The 15,720-nt window shown below is 49.3% G+C and overlaps 1 protein-coding gene across 1 annotated transcript in view; it reads right to left on the bottom strand.

The window, feature by feature from the left end:
• Positions 1 to 15,177, bottom strand: part of SLC39A11 (solute carrier family 39 member 11) — a gene marked incomplete at its 3' end in the record, with an annotated part of 291,548 nt that extends 276,371 nt beyond the window's left edge. Inside the window, exons 1-3 of the mRNA XM_079724775.1 lie at positions 15,115 to 15,177; positions 11,668 to 11,786; positions 7,941 to 7,979 (exon numbers count right to left, since the gene is read on the bottom strand). Coding sequence (XP_079580901.1) covers positions 7,941 to 7,979; positions 11,668 to 11,775 — 147 coding nt within the window. The 5' untranslated portion in view covers positions 11,776 to 11,786; positions 15,115 to 15,177. The remainder of the gene's footprint in view (positions 1 to 7,940; positions 7,980 to 11,667; positions 11,787 to 15,114) is intronic.
• Positions 15,178 to 15,720: the final 543 nt, after the last annotated feature.

Below are 15,720 nucleotides of genomic sequence, written 5' to 3'. Positions count from 1 at the left end.
CTCCTTTCTTCCCCTTTCGCCTCGCCACCCACCTCCCCCTGCAGCAAGACCTCGCTCCCCCCCACAACGTGGAGTCAGGATGTGCTGGGAAGGAAGAGCCTCATCTTGCCCCGCACGTGCGCACAGGGTGAGGGGAGGGCTGGGGGGCAGAGCTGTCACCACATCGTCCTCGCGCCCACAGGAACCACTGCTGTCTGGGGGCCGGGGGCGCCGGCCGAAAATCAGGCTTGTCCACTGTGATGCGTTCAGTGTCTCCTGCCTGGCCTTGGCATGGCTTGAGGACACTCAGCTGAGACACAGAAGTTTCCCACCGGAAACTGGTCATTTGAGACCTTTAAAAAGCAAGTGCCTTGTGGAGAAGTGGCAGGTGCCCCTTAACGACAAGCATCCTGAACAGTGAATAGTCCTGGTTAGAGAAGGGCCCTTCCTAGGACTTCCCTGGTGGTCCAGTGGTTAAGGCTCCCCACTCCCCATGCAGGGGGCACAGGTCCGATCCCTGGTCGGGGAGCTAAGATCCTACATGCCATGTGGCACGGCCAAAAAAAAGAAAAGAGGAGGGCCCAGCCCCACATCTTCTTCCTGCACCGGGCCACACCCACCTTGTCTAATGAGACCCCTGTGACAGGTGGCTCAAGGTCCCACCAAGCCCACCCTGGAATATGCCCTCCCTGCCCTGAGCGCCCACTAAAAGGGCGGCCTTAGCCCTAGAACAGACTAACATCACCTCCCTGGTCTCTGCATCCCAGTGCAAGAGAAAAGCTGCAGAGAGTAAAATCTAGGAGGCCCTGGGGCTCCTTGGTTCCTCAAATCTTGAAAAAGTAGATTTAAGAGAGGAGTCCGCATGGGACAACTGCCATGAAACTTCCAAGGTAACCTGTCCACAGTCCAAGGGATGCTGGGGATGGAACCTGCTCAAGGTCCACACAGCTTCAGCATCCCCAGGAGGTCATCAGGGGCCCTTCATCTCACTCAGCCTCATAAAGGGGAAAAATCAGAGAAACAGACAGCAATGATCTTTGCAGGAGCCTCATCAGAGCCCATTAGAGTACTCATACTGTCTGGTGGTGGCCCGGCCCATTTCAATGTGGTCCAAAAGACCTCACAGTGAAAAATCTCCATTAGGACATATCAGGCTTCCCTATCTCTCAGGCAGGAAGAAGGAGAAAAGGTAACAGCAATTATTACTTCGTAATCCAGGAGCTGTAGAGCCAGGAGTATAAAGGCTAGGCTTTCCGAAGCCCAATTCAATGGCTACTCTGCACCCCTGGCCCTTCTCTCTCTCCTATTTACTCTAGAAGAAACCTTTCCAATGGATCTGGCTGGAATCTCCTCCAGGAATCGCTCATGCTACAATTTAAGTCCATTTCTTCCCATCCATTTCTCCATGGAAATGGAGAACAGCTGGTCACCATTCTCCCTCCAGACTCAAGGGCCATCACTGGAAAGCATCATTAACTTCCAATAGCGAGCCAGTTATTTGGAGAAAACATCACTCACCACTTGTGGCACAAAAGCAGACTCAGCCAAAATCTCCTTAAGAAAAATCACATCTTTCATAAGGAGCCAGCTCCCTATGGGATTAAATAATAGATATTAAATTGCCTTTTCATGCCTAGAAGTAAGCTTTTTGATTGGTAGCCTATCTTTCTCTTCCGCAGTTTCATGGTCATATTTATTCCACACAAGTGTTTCCTCCTTGAGAGAGAATATACACTGATTTAGAGATTCCTAGTTAGTTCACAGAAAAAGAGACATCAGAGGCACTTCCCTGGTGGCGCAGTGGTTAACAATCCGCCTGCCAAGGCAGGGGACACGGGTTCGAGCCCTGGTACGAGAAGATCCCACATGCCACGGAGCAACTGGGCCCATGTGCCACGGCTGCTGAGCCTGCACTCTGGAGCCCACGAGCGGCAGCTGCTGAGCCCGCGTGCCACAACTACTGAAGCCCGTGCGCCAAGAGCCCGTGCTCTGCAACAAGAGAAGCCACTGCAGTAAGAGGCCCGCGCACCGCAGCGAACAGTGGTCCCCGCTTGCCGCAACTGGAGAAAGCCCGCAGATAGCCACAAATAAAAAATAAATAAAATAAATGCAACATCTAAGTGATACTTTTTAAGAATAAAAATAAATTTTAAAAAAAACCTATGTCCTTTGTCCTGGGAATCTCTCTCACAGAAACACTTGCTGCAGTGCACAGTTATATACTGTATTAATATGTCACTGCAGCATTATATTAGAGACAGATTTTAATATACATATCACACATACCTAAATGTATGCAGAACTGACTGTAGAAACATGTTATGTCTGTGCAAGGTACAATGGGACCCCAGTCAAATGTCTGATGGCCAGGTTTCCCTTTTTCTAGATTCAAAGCACCCGAAAGCAGTGTTGAAGAAGCAAAGCCTTTAGGGCATCAGGCACTATGGCACATCTAACCATCCTGACACTTTGTACGTGCATCATAAAAGTTCCCCAAAGATACACACTCAGGGTTAATGGCGGTGACCTCTGGGAAGCCAGTAGGAAAGATAAGGGGATTTTCTTCTTGTCTTTTTTTTTTTAAGATTTTTTAAAATTTTATTTATCTTATTTATGTATTTATGGCTGCATTGGGTCTTCGTTGCTGCACACAGGCTTTCTCTAGTTGCGGCGAGCAGGGGGCTACTCTTTGTTGCGGTGCGCGGTAGGGTTACGGTATTAAATATAAATCGGTCCATGATAAGTACAAGCAATTATTACAGCTTGGACTACTGGGGCTCTATTGCCTTTCTCTAGTTTGGGGAGGCATTTATGAGAATCCACTTCTAGTCACCAATGCCACTGAATTCTCCTGAGTTTGAGTCCCAGCTGTCTCTCCCACCAAGCTTGTACTTTTCTCCCTGCATCGGGAGACTGGTCAGGAGCTCCTCTGTGCAACTAGCATATTCTCAAGGTCACTGTTAGAAAAATAAATGACTTATTTTCTAATAAAGACACAAAGATAACTTTTAGAATCTCTTTTTTTCCACCAACTATTTTAAAACTCAGAAGTAAAACTATTTTAGATCCTCAGAAAAGAACATAAAACACTGGTTTGATGATGTTTTTTAAGGAACTCTTAAATTTTCCTGTTTTCATGCTCCCAAATTCATTCTTACATGTCCTGAAGACTGGTATACTCTACCTGTTTTTTGTTTGTTTGTTTCCCTCCTTGTTTCATCTTGGGTTTTGTCTTTTGTTATATAAATCTCACAAAGGCTTTTGGCCTAAAAGAGTAAACTAGATCAGGACACCCAAGTGGCAGGTCAGCACAGAACACAGTTCTGCAAACTCTGTATCTGTGTAAACCCTACAAGAATTTTGAAAAACTAGGTATCCTCTCACTCATTTTGAAATTGACATTTAAAATGTTTTCTATTACTCAGCCATAAAGAAGAATGAAATAATGCCATTTGCAGCAACATGGATGGACCTAGAGATCATCATACTAAGTGAAGTAAGTCAGAAAGACAAATACCATATGATATCACTTATATATGGAATCTAAAATATGGCACAAATGAACTTATCTACGAAACAGAAACAGACTCACAGAAACAGAGAACAGACTTGTGGTTGCCAAGGAGGAAGGGGGATGGGGGAGGAATGGATTGGGAGTTTGAGATTAGCAGATGCAAACTACTATATACAGAATGGATAAACAACAAGGTCCCACTGTATAGCACAGAGAACTACATTCACTATCATGTGATAAACCATAATGGAAAAGAATATGAAAAAGAATATACATATGGAAAACTGAATCACTTTGCTATACAGCAGAAATTAACACAACACTGTAAATCAACTATATTTCAATAAAATTCAAAAAATAAAAATAAAAAATAAATATTTTCATCTCAAATTTAAAGAGTCGCAAAAGACATAAATTCTGGCATGTAAATATTGATGTCTTTAAATAAAACCGTTTCATCGGTAGTTTAAGTGGACCCAGTGGGATCTAAACAGCATAGAGAGGGAATTCCCTGGTGGTCCAGTGGTTAAGACCCACCACTTTCACTGCCGGGGCCCAGGTTCAACCCCTGGCGGAGGAACTAAGATCCTGCAAGCCGCGCGTTGCAGCCAAATAAATAAATGAAAATAAACAGCACACAGATTTGACTCTCCCATTATCCACTTAAAAATATACATAAACTAAGCTGTGCGTTTATGTCTAATGCACTTTTCTGTTCGAGGGTTACATTCTACACGCAAAACCACATGTGCAAGCTCTTCTTCAAAAGTCAAAAAATGTACATCATTCTTTTTTCTCCTTGATTTGTACTTCAGTTGAATTTCCCCACAGAATTTTATCCTAGAGCAACCTACATTTTATGCTAGAAAGTCTGTCACTGGTTTCTTTATCATACTGCTTTGCAAAAAAATATTTCTATTCATTTCCATTTAATTTTTTAAAATTCCCTGTGAGCCTAGGGCTCCAACTGCTTAAATAACAATTTCCTGGATTGAGTGACCATTAAAACATTAGTGGTTGAGGGGCTTCCCTGGTGGCGCAGTGGTTAAGAATCCTCCTGCCAATGCAGGGGACATGGGTTCGAGCCCTGGTCTGGGAAGATCCCACATGCCGTGGAGCAACTAAGCCCATGAGCCACAACTACTGAGCCTGCGCTCTAGAGCCCGCGAGCCACAACTACTGAAGCCTGTGTGACACAACTACTGAAGCCCACGCACCTAGAGCCCGTGCTCTGCAACATGAGAAGCCATGACAATGAGAAGCCCACGCACTGCAATGAAGAGTAGCCCCCACTTGCCGCAACCAGAGAGAGCCTGCACGCAGCAACGAAGACCCAACCCAGCCATTAAATAAATAAATAAATAAATAAATAAATAAATAAATAAATAAATTTAGAACTATTAGTGGTTGAGAACACATTCATAATAACAAAAATTGAATAGGCTGTTTCATAATTATTAGACACTCAAAAGTAAAATATCCTTGGAAATGCATATTCTCATGGATGAGGCTTTTTTTCTTATTTTTTCAATTCATTCATATAACTGTGAATAAACATTAAGAAGTTATTGCTAGAATAAGACAGGGCTAAGCATCAATTTTATTTCTATTTTTCTTTGGGTTCTTTCTTTTCTTAAAGTAAACAAAGAGAAAATGTGTTCATGTAAAGAAGATAGAAAAAAAATAGATATATTGTTATAATATTGTCATTTTGTTCTTTGAACTCTATCCAAGGAGGCTCAAAATCCCAGAGTGGTCCACCATGGAAATTTACATTAAAGGCTTTTTTTTCTTTTTTTTTTTTTTTGGCTATTCCACACAGCTTGCGGGATCTTAGGTCTCTGATCAGAGATCAAACCCAGGCCCTTGGCAGTGAAAGTGCTGAGTCCTAACCACTGGACCACCAGGGAATTCCCTACATTAAAGGATTTCTCTGCTAACAGTTTGATTCAAAGGACGGGACAGTCTCCGAATTGCTAAAGGATTTGTGTCCAGCGATCAATGGTTCAAGTCCTCCACGATCTCCACCGGAGCACCAACATGCCAAGGGTCCCTCCATCTCTGCATGGAGATGTTGCTACCCAAAGACAAGGAACTAAGGCAAAAGTGCATCTTCCTTTCGTGAAGTAGGAGAGGACAACTGTGTCGGGGAAGGTGGGAAGACAGAACCTGCCACTGGGGTATATTCTCAGGCAGAGCCGTTTGGGGAAAGAGAACAAAACTGGAAGCTGAGGACCTGGGAATTGATTCTGTGACCACTCTCCATGCCCTGTGAAACACCCAGAATGTCTCCATGGATGCCAGTCTCACAGCTGCTGACTTAGAGCACTTTCGGGAGGTCCCACACCCGGGTCAGGTTTTGCGGATCACAGAACTACAAAAAGAGGAGAAAGGAACCAAATTCTGAGCAACCAAAAGGGAAAACCACATATTAACATGCCTTCTGATGTGACTGATGCGACTGGAATACATAGCACCACTATGACAGTGATTCATGTGATTCATACCTGGAAAATGGAATCTGCATTAAGTAAGCCTTGAGGTCCAACTCCCAGCTTACAGGAGACCCAGGGGACACAGGAACAAGTTCAACAGCACCATAAGGAAGCAATCTGCCAAAGTCAGCATGTGGGGACACTCTACAGATGAATGATCCAGTTTCTCTAACATATTACTAGCATGGGGAAAAAAGGCCGCGGGGCAGGGGGGCTGGGGGGCTACTGTTAAAGAATAAAAGGGACTAAAAAGATTCAGTATGAAACAAATTCAATATGAAAATCTTGTTTGTATCCTGATTCTAAGAAAACAATTTTAGAAGACAATTTTTTTTTAAATGGCAGAACTGTGAATGTGAGCTAAGTGTTGGATAATAATAAGGAATTATTAATTTTGGTAGGTGTGATAATACCATGATGACTATGTTTTTTTTTTAAAAAGTCATTCAGGGAGTTCCCTGGTTGCCTAGTGGTTAGGATTCAGTGCTTTCACTGCTGTGGCCCAGGTTCATTCCCTGGTCGGGGAACTGAGATCCTGCAAGCCGCGTGGTGAGGCAAGAAAGAAAGAAAAAGAGAGAGAAAGAGAGGAAGAAAGAGAGAGAGAAAGAGGGATGGAGGGAGGAAGGAAAGGGAAAGAGAGAGAGAGAAAAAGAAGGAAAGAAAGAAAGGAAGGAAAGAGAGGAAGGAAAGAGAGGAAGGGAGAGAGAAAGAGAGAGAGGGAGGAAGGGAAGAAGAAAGACAGAGAAAGAAAGAAAGGAAGGAAGGAAGGGAGGGAGGGAGGAAGGGAAAGAGAAGGAGGGAGGGAGGAAGGAAAGAAGGGAGAGAGAAAGAAAGAAAGAGTCATTCAATTAGAGTTGTGCATTGAATTTACAAGTAAGATCACATGATGTCTAAGATTTGCTTTTACACAGTATTCCACCTCCCGATAATATGGGGTGGGGGGAGGAGGGGGAAACACGTGAAATGAGATTAGCAAAATGTCAATGATGATTGAAGCTGGGTGGCGGGTACCTGGGCTGCCTCATAGGATTCGCTCCACTTTATTACACGTTTGAAACTGTCTTGGGGACTTCCCTGGTAGCAGAGTGGTTAAGAATCCACCTGCAGGGGCTTCCCTGGTGGCACAAGTGGTTGAAAGTCTGCCTGCCGACGATGCAGGGGACACGGGTTCGTGCCCCGGTCTGGGGGGATCCCACATGCCACAGAGCGGCTGGCCCCGTGAGCCATGGCCGCTGAGCCTGCGCGTCCGGAGCCTGTGCTCCGCAACGGGAGAGGCCATAACAGTGAGAGGCCCGCGTACCACAAAAAAAAAAAAAAAAAAAGAATCCACCTGCCAATGCAGGGGGCACGGGTTCGATCCCTGGTCCAGGAAGATCTCACATGCTGCAAAGCAACTAAGCCCGTGCACCACACCTACCGAGCTCTAGAGCCCACTAGCCACAACTATTGAAGCCCGTGCGCCTAGAGCCTGTGCTCGCAACAAGAGAAGCCACTGCAATGAGAAGCCGGCGCACCGCAAAGAAGAGTGGCCCCCGCTCACCGCAACTAGAGAAAGCCCGCGGGCAGTCACAAAGACCCAGCGCAGCCAGAAAAAAAACGATAATGTCTATAATATAAGGTCTTTCAAGGGTGAGGAGGAGGAGAGAAAGAGAATATTTAATTAGTGCCAGCAAAGCTCTGTGCTAAGCCCTTCCTAAATATTATCTTATTGGAAATACTTATTTACAAGTCCTGAGACAGCTGCCAACAAGCTTCTTTCACTGTCTAAGGAGAGGCAGGGGCATTCAGTATGCTGGATGCAAACAGGGTCTGCGAGCAGAGGGAGCCATTAGTACCTGCAGATCACAGAGATGCAGCTTGGCCGCATGCGGAGAAACTGGAAACACCCCTTAGCAGAGAAATAACAGAATAAACATCCTCCACTTACATCCCTCCTACCACGTGCTACTTACCCCTGCAGCAAAGCCAAGGCTTCCATCTAAGATCCGCCTCTGAAAATGAAAACAAGATGTTTCAGTTTCTAAGGCATGTTCCGTGGGATAAGAGGAAACCAGAGGCCTAAGAGAGCCACACGAATAAAGTCTAGCCCGTGCCTCACTTTGCGAACCTATCTGGAATCCTGGATCCAAGCCTTTATAAAATGGGCCAAGAACCAGGGGGAAAAATGTTTTTAAAACCTTCCATCCATCCCACAGCCAATCAGAGCATTCTTTCACTGTGACCCTTGCTTTTCATTGGTCCACGTGTTTTGCCTCTTCCTCGGCTCTCCCTGTGAATTATGGCTATAAACCTTTAGTAAGGAGCTGGTCTAAACGATGGAAATTGACAAGTACTGGCAAGGAGCATGTGGACCAACCAAAATCCTCCCACACTGAAAGAGGCAGTACAAACTGGTACAGTCACTTGGCAAAGCTGGCAGCACCCACTAGAAGTAAACCTTCATAAGCATACCCTATGACCCAGCAGTGCCACGCATAATTTACCTAACGGAAATGCATATTTGGATTCACCAGACGCGTGTACAAAAATGCTCTCTGCAGCATTATGTGTGAGAGCCGAAAACTAGAAACTAACCAACATGCTTTGTAGATTTCAATAAAAAGGGTTTTTTTTTTTTTTTTTTTCAGGAAGTGGCCTAAGTTAGGGATATATTCTATAGCCACATGGACACACTAGAGATACGCTGAGATGCTTAGCACCCCGATCCCTGAGCCTCCCAGTGAGGGCTGGGAAGCTAGTGCTGCCAGGTAATCATCACCGGCTACAGGCACCCTCTCCCCACCTCTGTGTGGCAAGGGGGTGGATGGAAGGTTCTGACCCCAGTGAGCCACACAAATGACATTCTTCTCTAGGCATGCCACGACATAAGCCAAGGTGGTCTAATCAACGAATTTAATCAAAGCAGACAGATATAATTCCAAAGTCAGGTAGAATCATCCTTTCAGCATTCCTCTGGATCCTGAAAGGAGAAGCATTATACTTTTCCTAAGATCAGTAAACCTGTTCTTCTACTTTCAGACATTTGTCTCAAGGAACTAATCAGATGTGTGCTCAAAGATTCATGTTCATCATAACACTATTTCTAGAAGCAAGAAAAAGAGACATAAACTAATTGTCCAGCGGTTGGGGATTGGCTAACTCAACTGCAATGCATTTTTATGGCGGGATATTCTACAGCCATTTAAGTAACCAGAGTAATCAAAATAATCAAAAAACCATTTAGTGGTATAGGGAGGGGTACTTACAACATCCAGTGAGAAACGCTGGTTATAAAACATCACAGACAGTTTGCTCCTCATTATGTAAAGAAAGCAGATATGTCTGTACTTATGTACACTCACATACAGCTGAATACATTTGAACAAATATGTGCACTTCTCCTTTCAGAGAAGTGGGATCACGAACTTTTTTATTATTTCTTTCAGCTTTTCCATATTTTCCAAGCTTCCTACAATTACAACATGAGTTTTTCAATCCAGAAAATGAATCTTGAGTGAAGTTGAGCCAATGCTGCCAACAGCAGCAGAGGGCAGGTGGCTGAGAGTCTACTATCCCAAGGGACCATCACCACAGCCCCCATTCTAGTTGGGCGAAAACTGAGGTTCCCCAGGGACGGGGAGGGGAAGAGCCAATCCCTGTGCGCTCATGTCTACGGCTGGCTTTATCCCCTCATGCTGTAGCCCCTTCCCACTCCTCCCGCACCCCTCCTGTGCAGAGAGGGCTCACACAGCCCAGCTGGGCCTGCTGTCTTTAGAAGGTTCCACTTTCAAGGTTAGCCCTTGGCTGGCTTCTGGGAAGCTGGCACTGGGACTGCTCGCCCCACTCCCTGAGCAGTAAGGGTGGGCCCCAGTGCCTGCTTCACAAACAAGGTGATTTGTGCATGACACCTGCTTTCCTTCTTCGAGTCTGGGATTTGGGTTGGCAGCTCAGCACAGATCCCCACGTGACCAGTCCCCAGTAAAAACCTTGGGGCCCAAGTCTGCACTGGGCGTCCCTGGGCTGACACATGGTCCACGTGTTACTGCATTTTCGTTGCTGGGGGAATGAGCACGCTCTGTGCCCCCTCACGGGAGGAAGGGGGCATTGGATCCCAAATCTGGGCACAGGCTTCTCCAGACCCTGACCGTCTCTGTCTTGCTGATGCTATCGTGTGTCCTTTCGCTGTAATAAACCTGAGCCATGAGAACAACTCGATGCTGAGTCCTCCGAGTCTAGCGAATCACCAAACACGTGGGTGGTCTCGGGGACCCCCTGTGTGCCTCCACACAGAGAAAGGACTCAGCAGTCCCACCTACTGGCCTGGGGATTACACTAACACGACACAAACGAGTGGCTCTGCGGCTCCCAAGGGGAAGGGGGCACCTCTGCGATGGCTTCTTCCTTCTGAGGAGCCTCCACAGCATCGGCCGGGGCCACACGGGGCTGTGGAGTTCCACTCGGGTCTCCAGGGCCAGCTGGGCCAGCCAGACCCCAGCTATTTCGACTCAGATCTCGCCTTCTCAACGCAAAAGAAACTGGTGAAGATGAGATGAGAGGAGACGGTGAAGATGTTCTGCACCAGGAGGGCGCGAGGACGGGATCCCAGAAGACCTGGCGTGGCCGTCAGGAAACGGGAGGAGGGTTAGGACACCCGGGGCTCCTCGGGGCTGTGGGTCTCCCCAGGCGGGGGAGGGCAATGGGGGAGGCCCCACCTTGTTGGCGACATCAACACTGCTTTTCAGGCTCTGACACAAGAGTGCCCGGCTGGCCGGCTTCCTAGTTGGGTTTTGCTTTCCAGACAGGCCTCCCAGCACACTTCTGGCTAACCACCCCTACAGTGTCTGTGGCTGCGTGAGCCTCGCAGGGGCTTCGCTTTCATCAAGGCGTCCATGGCTGACAGCTCCAGGCCGTGGACAGGGTGGGTCAAGGTTGCAGGAAAGAAAGGACTTCCGGGTACAGGAGGGGGGCGTGGGGAGGGGAAGGGAGGGACCAGGTGGGGTGTGTACGGGGGTGTGGCCCTGGGGATGTGAGGGGGATGCACAGGGCCAGCGTAGGGGTCTGAGGCGGGAGGGGAGGGGAGGGAGAGGAGCGTGGGAGTTTGCGTGGAGTGTGTAGGAGGGTGTAGCGTGTGGCGGAGGGAGAGGTGGAGTCTGGGGAATCTAGGGGTGCAGGGGTGGGAGGGGCAGGCAGATGTGGGGTCTATAGGAGCCTGGGAGGCAGGTGTGCATGTATTCATCCCAAAGAGGGTGAGGGAGTCCATGAAGAGCCTGGAAATGGGGTAAAAGAGGGAGTGGACAGACGCCCCCCCCTCCTTTTCCCCAAGGTCTTTTCAACCGTCTCTAACTCAAGGCCACAGGGCAGGAGAGGTACAAACCTCACGCACGTCACCACCTGCTCCGGACCCAAGAGAAACTAGACAGAGGATAGAAATCAGGCAGAGGGCTCAAGGAGGCTGAGTACCTGGTCTTCTCACTTCCTGCTCCCTCTGAGTCAGGAGGGGGGAAGCAGGGGACCCAGGAGCAGGGGCGCAGCAAGCTGGAGGGGACAAGGGGAGGAAAGGGGGCAGAGCCAACGTCACCCCAACCTGGAGCTGTGGCCGGCGGCACGAGCGAGTCTGCAGCCCGGCTGGGCGGAGGGGGCTGGTTTCAGAGCTCGCTAAGAGTCCCCGAGAACCCCCAGAACCGAACCGAGGCAACTCACCTGTCCGCTAGAGAATACGAACACAAGAGCTGCCCCGGCCGCCGTCATCCCCCAGGTGAAGAAGGTCCCCAGCAAGGCCTGGGACACAGGGCTGTGACCTTGGAGCATGCTGGATACGGCTGTGTGAGGAGGAGCACGAGAGGGTCAGCACCCGCGGCCCCGCCACCCGAGCTGGCCCACGTCTGGGCTGCTGGCGTGCACCCTTCCGCCATCCATCCCGCAGTGACCTCAATGACCCGGCACAGGTCGGCTTCATCCAGCTTCTCCCCGGGTACTGGAAATCATCTAACTCCAAAAGGAGGGACACGCGGACACGTAGGGAGATGCCAGAGGAGTAGATGCCACAACAGAAGGGACAACATTGGGAAATAGGTCCAAAGAGAAGAAGCGCAAAGAATGTGAATTAGTTAGCCTGGAGGAAGGGCGCGTGGGAGGGTCTGCGACTGCAGCCTTCCGGCACATTCTGCGTTTTCTACCTGGCCTTGCCTATCGTCCATCAGCGGTTCTGTCTTCTCCAAACACAGGTGACTAGCTCCCATTCCCTCTTGAAGCTCTTCCACCTACAACCTGATCACACTTTCAACAGCTCCCCGGGGCAGTTCCCACGGCGGTTCCCAAGGCCTGCAAAGTGTACACACCATAGACTGACCTGCAACTAGCACAATAACTGTTCAACCACTGCACCCTGCGTGGGCATCATATTCCAACTCAACCCAATTATTCCCAGAACCTTCGACAAGCCCCAGATGGTCCTACTCCAAGTCTCCTTTATCCGGTTTCCTCCCAGCATGCCTTCCTCCCCGCCCTCCAGCCATCAGACCCAGTGAATCCTCTGTTGCCCACCTAACACCAACTTCAATTCCACACTTCCCTGATTCTTCCTCCCCACTCCCGTCCGAGGGCACATCTTTGGTGTCTTCTTTGTGTGGGCTTGCCTCCTTCATCTTTTATATCATTCGTTGCTTAAAAACAGGGATGATGTTTTTTCGCACTTGACACCCCTGTAAAATAGGGCTTTCTGGCACCCCAAAACTATGTGTTGAATTGAAAAGGGCCAGCTTAACGTGAAGAGGACACTCAGCAAGAACAAGGAAACAGAGACCCAAGGGGCATTTCCCCCAGTCCACTGAGCACGCTTGCTCCCAAAGCTGGGGAATCTCCTCTAGACTTGACATGTTTTCAATTCTAGCTCTAAAATGACAGGGAATCAGACGCTCCCTGTGGAAAGTTACGAGGCGGAGAAACCTGTTGGTTGAAAAGCCCTGTGTTTTGGTACATAAACACTGGGGGTCAGGGCCTCATCTCAAAGGGCTCATTCAGCTCGCCCCCCGTCCCCGCCATCTTCCAGCAACCACAGGGCTGGACACAACCCCACTGGGCTCAGCCCTGCCAGGCCCTAGCGGTCTGAGAGGAGCCAGCAGCCTGAGCTTGCAGATCAAAAGCTGAAGATTCTGCCTCTGACCCTGAAAGGAAACCAGGACAGAGGGCGGAAGGGCCCTCATGCCACGTGGGTCAACAACACAGCAGGATTCAGACCCAGGAGGGCTGTGAGTCCAGGTGAACCCAGATAAGCCCAGGTGAGTCCAGCTGTGCCCAGGCTCAGCCAAGGTGCCAGGAAACCTCGGAGAGAAACAGAATCTCTGGATTCCGATTGGGTCCCCATAGTCTAAATGGACTTCAGAATGATGACTGCACCAAATAAAGAAAAGCAAATATTAGAAAAAAACCCACCTTCTTATATGTGTCATCTAGTTAAGGTACCCTACAGACAATGGTTCACGTTTGTCTTTAAACAGAGACATCGGATCATTGCACCAACCTTCTCTTTCTAGCTGCTCAAGGATAAAATTTCAAACAGCATTTACAAAGAAAGGCACATAGCTATCATCTCCTCAGTACTTACCGTCCAAGACAGGTCATAACAAAAAAACAACTTTGTTTTTCAGCGTTGAATGTGCCTTTTAATAACTACAGAAAAGAGGAAACCGTTTACATTCACCAAGGGGCCAAAGTCAACAATGGATTTTGTGGGCTGGCAAACGAGGAAGCTCGTGGGTGTTCTTGGGGGCTAGTGGGAGGGGAAAACACCCTTCCAAGGCCCTATTTACACCCAAGCACCCTGGATGTAAGAAAAAGGGACACAGAGGGAAGACCAAGGCAACCATCCTTCCCATCCCTACAACAGCAGATTTATTGTCAGCAATGCAAGCTCAGTGCCCCTTGGAGAAGTTTCTTCCATTTGCTGTTTTAAATCCTCACTACTCAAAGGGTGGTCCCAGAACCAGCAGCGCTAGGCGCCCTTAGGAGCTAAGTTAGAAATGCAGAATCTCAGGCCCCACCCCAGCCTTGCTGAATCAGAACCTGCATTTTAGCAAGTTCCATGGGGGATTCTCATGCACATCAAAGTGGAAAGCACAGGTCTAAAACTGGAACAACTTCTACAAGACCAAGAACTTAGAAAGTGAGTTCTCCTGCCCTACGAGGGATCAGCAGGGTCACCGCCACAGAGACCCAAGAGAACAGAAAGTTTTCTCCAGCAGGTAGACCAGGAGTGCCTTGGGAGCAGGCAAGGTCAGCCAGGGCACCTCAAAAGCCGCTTCTGCAATGGGGCTCAGACTTCCTCATGAGCTGATACTAATACATAAACCTGGGTTGCTTTGCGGAAGGCAGGATTATTCTCTGCCCGCTCCGGCTTTAAAGATGCCAGCACCACACCACACATAGCAGCACACGGCTCCTGGCTGAGAGAGGATTTATTTATTTTCTCTCCTTTTTAATTAAACCTGTCACCCTGCTTCCAAGAGTCAGCTTCAAGATGCCAATGAAAAAGTTGCAGAGGTGGAAAAAGCACTTCACAAAACCTACATACATGTCCTGACTTCGAGAGTGGAACTGAGCAAAATGATTCGGGTTTGGGCTGACGTGACTGCGGAGAATGTTCTCTAATACCTGGCTACTCAAAGTGTGGTCCGAGGACTGGCCGACCTGGGGGTTGATTAGAAATCACCCTCTCGGGCCTGCTGCATCTTAACCGGATTCCCAGCCAAATTCAAGGGGTCCCGCTGACCCCCAGAACCAGAGGGAGGGGACTCGGAGCAGCTGGACTTGTAGCCACGGCCGTTCCCAGGGCTCCCGGGTCCCCCACACATGCCCACCGGGAAGCACTAAATGAAAAGATCTTGGGGAACCACTGTCAAAGGAAGGCAGGTCAACAGCCTCCAGCTCGCCCTGGAGAGGGGCCGAGGTGGGGCTCCGGGCACCCCTCCCCCTCCTCTGCCACCTTCCGAGGCCGCCCCGCTTCTCCTCCGACCCCCTCCTCTCCCAGGGGCACCCCCTTCCAAACTGCATGGGGCTGCCCTTCCGAGTCCCACGCTCTGCTCGCGCTGGCCCCAGCCCCCGGGCCTCTAGCCCCACCGAAGGCGCCGAAGGAGAGAAAAGCCGACTCACTTCGGTGCCCTCTCAAGCCCCCACTCCACTTCCATCAGCCCCGCAGCGGCTGGCTCCCCGGCTCCACTCCGCGGTCACTTCCTGCTTCCCTCCCGGCACACGTGTCCCCCGGCCTTGAGGCCCCGCCCCCACTGCTGCGACTGGCAGATCCGGCCGGGAGAATAAATTCTCTGGTTCACAGCCTCCGCGGGCTCGGGAGCAGATCGGGGCGGGTGGAACAGAGCCCTGCAGAACCCTCTGCAATCTTCCAAGAAGCCCCAGAAACCCAAGGAAAGGACACCTTTCGCATCGTCCCGGATACCATTTATGTTGCTACACTTTGGCAGCTGAGTCCAACGCCCTGGGTGAGCAACAGGGCAGGACGCGTTTGGAGAGGGTGGGGAATGGAATCTCCCACCATCAGCATCCTTCAATAGGTCAATCAATGGCCCTCAAACTACAGCGTCCAGTGGAACCACCCAGAGAGATGTCAAAACACAGAATGCTGGCACCCTCAGAGCTTCTGGTTCTGGAAGCCTGGGTGGGGCCCGAGGTTTTCTGTTCTGAACTAATTGTTGCTGATGCTCCGGTCCTGGGACCCCTCTTTGAGAACTGCTGCTTTGCTCT

The sequence above is a fragment of the Hyperoodon ampullatus genome (assembly GCF_949752795.1).
Source record: "Hyperoodon ampullatus genome assembly, chromosome: 19".
Taxonomy (NCBI): domain Eukaryota; kingdom Metazoa; phylum Chordata; class Mammalia; order Artiodactyla; family Ziphiidae; genus Hyperoodon; species Hyperoodon ampullatus.
Note: the sequence above shows the minus strand (reverse complement) of the source record. Positions and strands in the feature narration are given on the sequence as shown.